At 55.1% G+C, this 4,292-nt stretch overlaps 1 protein-coding gene across 1 annotated transcript; it reads left to right on the forward strand.

Annotated features, from left to right (window-relative positions):
• The first annotated feature begins 617 nt into the window (after positions 1-617).
• On the forward strand, positions 618-3,953 carry KCNA3 (potassium voltage-gated channel subfamily A member 3). The gene is given in 1 exon segment (NM_001258108.1): positions 618-3,953. A coding segment is annotated over 1 exon segment (1,728 nt). The 5' UTR covers positions 618-830; the 3' UTR covers positions 2,559-3,953.
• Positions 3,954-4,292: the final 339 nt, after the last annotated feature.

Consider the following 4,292-nt stretch of genomic DNA (forward strand, 5'->3'; position numbering starts at 1 on the left):
TCTCTAAAGCAGCAGGGCCCGAACGCCTTGAATAATCCACTTCCTTCGGACTCCGTTTGCAAAGCCCATCAGCACCCATTACTCCGTTCGGCTTCGCATCCTAGCAGAAAGCTAAATTGTTCAAACCCCCGCTCCTTCCCAGGGTTTGGCGGTCCTCGACCCTCAAGGGAGCGTGGGATGCCGGCGCCAGGCTTGCCTCTGGCCCAGGGCGCCCGCCTGGCCTGCACTCCCTCCCTGGACACTGGGCCCGCCTGCCCTCCCCGGGCTGGCCCAAGGGGTGTGAAGGCCAGGGGGCCGGCGCCCGCGGGGCCGCGGTGGAGCTCTCCCGGCCCACGGGCCAAAAACCCTGGGGACTGGGACGCGGCCACGCGGGCCGGGGGCGAGGGGGGCTGACCAGAAGCGGGCGGAGCCTAGGGGCCCGGGCAGGCGGCGGGACTCCCCGTGGGCCGGCTCCGCTGGGTGGGCATTCCCGCGGGGCGCCGAGGTACAACATGAGGGCTCTTTGCTGAGACAGAGGGGCCGTGAGGGCTGCAAGAAAGGGAGGCCCGCGGCTCTCCCCGAGAGCGGGGCGCGCGCCCGCGCGGTGGGCGGGAAAACTAAGGGGACGCGGAGGCGAGCGCGCGTCCCGCAGGGGAGGGGGCGGAGAGCGTGAGGAGGAGGGAGGAGGCGTCTCCGTGCGGGAGCCCGGCTGACCGCGCCAGACCCAGACAGAGCCTCGCGGCTGTAGCTGCAACAGGCGGCGGGCTCGGTTCGGGGGCGGAGGCGGCGAAGGGGCGGGGAGCGCCAGGAGGAGCGACCCGGCCCCACCACAGCCGCCTCTTCCCCGCCGCATGGACGAGCACCTCAGCCTTCTGCGCTCGCCGCCGCCGCCCTCAGCCCGCCACCGCGCCCACCCTGCCCAGCGCCCCGCGAGCAGCGGCGGCGCCCACACGCTGGTAAACCCCGGCTACGCGGAGCCCGCCGCAGGCCCCGAGCTGCCGCCCGACATGACCGTGGTGCCCGGGGACCACCTGCTGGAGCCGGAGGTGGCGGATGGTGGAGGGGCCCCGCCTCAGGGCGGCTGTGGCGGCGGCGGCTGCGACCGCTACGAGCCGCTACCGCCCTCACTGCCGGCCGCGGGCGAGCAGGACTGCTGCGGGGAGCGCGTGGTCATCAACATCTCCGGGCTGCGCTTCGAGACGCAGCTGAAGACCCTTTGCCAGTTCCCCGAGACGCTGCTGGGCGACCCCAAGCGGCGCATGAGGTACTTCGACCCGCTCCGCAACGAGTACTTCTTTGACCGCAACCGGCCCAGCTTCGACGCCATCCTCTACTACTATCAGTCTGGGGGCCGCATCCGCCGGCCGGTCAACGTGCCCATCGACATCTTCTCCGAGGAGATCCGCTTCTACCAGCTGGGCGAGGAGGCCATGGAGAAGTTCCGCGAGGACGAGGGCTTCCTGCGGGAGGAGGAGCGGCCCTTGCCCCGCCGCGACTTCCAGCGCCAGGTGTGGCTGCTCTTCGAGTACCCCGAGAGCTCCGGGCCAGCCCGGGGCATCGCCATCGTGTCCGTGCTGGTCATCCTCATCTCCATTGTCATCTTCTGCCTGGAGACGCTGCCGGAATTCCGCGACGAGAAGGACTACCCCGCCTCGCCGTCGCAGGACTCCTTCGATGCAGCCGGCAACAGCACGTCGGGGGCCGCCGCGGGAGCCTCCAGCTTCTCGGATCCCTTCTTCGTGGTGGAGACGCTGTGCATCATCTGGTTCTCCTTCGAGCTGCTGGTGCGGTTCTTCGCTTGTCCTAGCAAAGCCACCTTCTCGCGAAACATCATGAACCTGATCGACATTGTGGCCATCATCCCTTATTTTATCACTCTGGGTACCGAGCTGGCCGAACGACAGGGCAACGGACAGCAGGCCATGTCTCTGGCCATCCTGAGGGTCATCCGCCTGGTGAGGGTCTTCCGCATCTTCAAGCTCTCGCGCCACTCCAAGGGGCTGCAGATCCTCGGGCAAACGCTGAAGGCGTCCATGCGGGAGTTGGGGTTGCTCATCTTCTTCCTCTTTATTGGGGTCATCCTTTTCTCCAGCGCGGTCTACTTTGCCGAGGCAGACGACCCCACTTCAGGTTTCAGCAGCATCCCGGATGCCTTCTGGTGGGCAGTGGTAACCATGACAACAGTGGGTTACGGCGATATGCACCCAGTGACCATAGGGGGCAAGATTGTGGGATCTCTCTGTGCCATCGCCGGTGTCTTGACCATCGCATTGCCTGTTCCCGTGATTGTTTCCAACTTCAATTACTTCTACCACCGGGAGACAGAAGGGGAAGAGCAAGCCCAGTACATGCACGTGGGAAGTTGCCAGCACCTCTCCTCTTCAGCCGAGGAGCTCCGAAAAGCAAGGAGTAACTCGACTCTGAGTAAGTCGGAGTATATGGTGATCGAAGAGGGGGGTATGAACCATAGCGCTTTCCCCCAGACCCCTTTCAAAACGGGCAATTCCACTGCCACCTGCACCACGAACAATAATCCCAACTCTTGTGTCAACATCAAAAAGATATTCACCGATGTTTAATATATTATACAAGTGACATGCTGTGCTCCGTATTGTGTGGAACATGCCCCCTTGGTCTGCCTATGCCCTTGTTTTATACATTTCCAGACCATTCATCAAGGAAAGGACCTGAAGAAGTGGAAAGCACACTTCATTCTCCCTCTCCCTACTGCTTCATACTGAAACAGGTGCCTGTTTTGCAAGTGGGCTGCATTCTCTCAGCTCTCCTTTTCCCCCTTACCCTCTCTCTCTTAACATTGTAAACAACAAACTTACATTAAACTGCATTTCTAGTACACGCCCTATTTTAAAAAGAGCAGTACATCCTGGGAGGAAATGAAACTAAACAGTTAGAGTAACTGTTTAACCTCAGAATTTTAAAGGCAGTTGTTTCTTTCCTAAGTACATCAATTGGCAGTAAATGATGCTTCAGTTTGATGGACCTTTCAACGTTATTTCCTGAATATGAATTTCGGTTGCCTACCCTGTAGATATGTGGATGAAGAGTCTAACTAGATAATGACTTGTAAACCCACCGTGAGTTATTTGGTTTTTGACTGAAATTCCTATTTGAATCCCCCTTCCCGGAATTTTAAGGGTCTCTACAACTTTGAATAAAGGGAAGTGCCCAAGATGTCCTGATCTGACTAATTAGTTTAATTCTTTCGGGCTTGCTAAGCATTTCTAAAGCATTAGACTAACAGATTCCTGTGATGTTCTGTGCATATGTCCCAGCCCCAATATCTATCAAAGTCTAGAAACAGATGTTTTCAGTGCTGCTGAGAGAAACAAAAAATTTCCTAATGCATCTGAGAGATAAGCTTCGGCAGTATCACAAGAAGATTAAAGTGGCAGACACCCTTTCCAGCGGAAGTTACTAATTCGGACCTGACTGATGCAGTTCCCATAGCAACCCATGTTTCCTGGGAAACCCGAAAAAGGTTGTCATGGCATCTCTTGCTCTCTAGCCCCACCTCCCAGCCCCTGCCGTTTCCACAGTAACCTTTCCAGATGGTTCCTACTTACATGATTTCATAAGGAAAACCACTGTTTGAATAAGCCGCACAAAAAAAGTTAAGTCTGAGACTCTTAAGGAGGTGAAATGAATCCCAAATGCATTTTTTGACTATGAAAATCATTATGTCATTCCATAATGACTGAATCAAGAAGGAAAATATGGTGTTTGGAATGTTAGATATTAACCACAATAAGGCATGATCTGGATTACATGCTATTTATTAGGCAATAATTTTAAAAGATGCTTCTCTACAGTTTTCTTTATCCAAGAACTTTCAAGCCAACAAATGAAATTTAAAAGCAAATGTAAAAGTGTTCTGTACATAAGCAAATGAGAGATTCAATCAGTGTGCCTGAAACCTTACTATGAGGGACCTTCAGGCTTTCTCTTTAAAAAAAAAAAAAAAATACAGATCCCCCAACAGCTCTGTCGTCATCACAGCCCTTGACAAGCTAAATAAACTTCACATAAATAAAGGATGTGCGTTTTAAACTGAGTGAATTGCAGACAATCAATTAAAAGGAGGGACAGGAAGTAACCAGATCTCGGGAGAACACCTGCAAGTTTCAGCCATATGCCAAGGGTTGCCAGAAGACAGACAGAATCAGGTGAGCACTGTGTGATCTACTGGGAGCAGTCCCTTTTGTTATCCAGAGCCAGGGAACTGTCATTCATATAGAGACTGATGGTATTTGCCAAACCAACAGTTTTATATTAGTTGCATGCTTGGTGTCTTT

The sequence above is a fragment of the Macaca mulatta genome, chromosome 1 (assembly GCF_049350105.2).
Source record: "Macaca mulatta isolate MMU2019108-1 chromosome 1, T2T-MMU8v2.0, whole genome shotgun sequence".
Lineage (NCBI taxonomy): Eukaryota > Metazoa > Chordata > Mammalia > Primates > Cercopithecidae > Macaca > Macaca mulatta.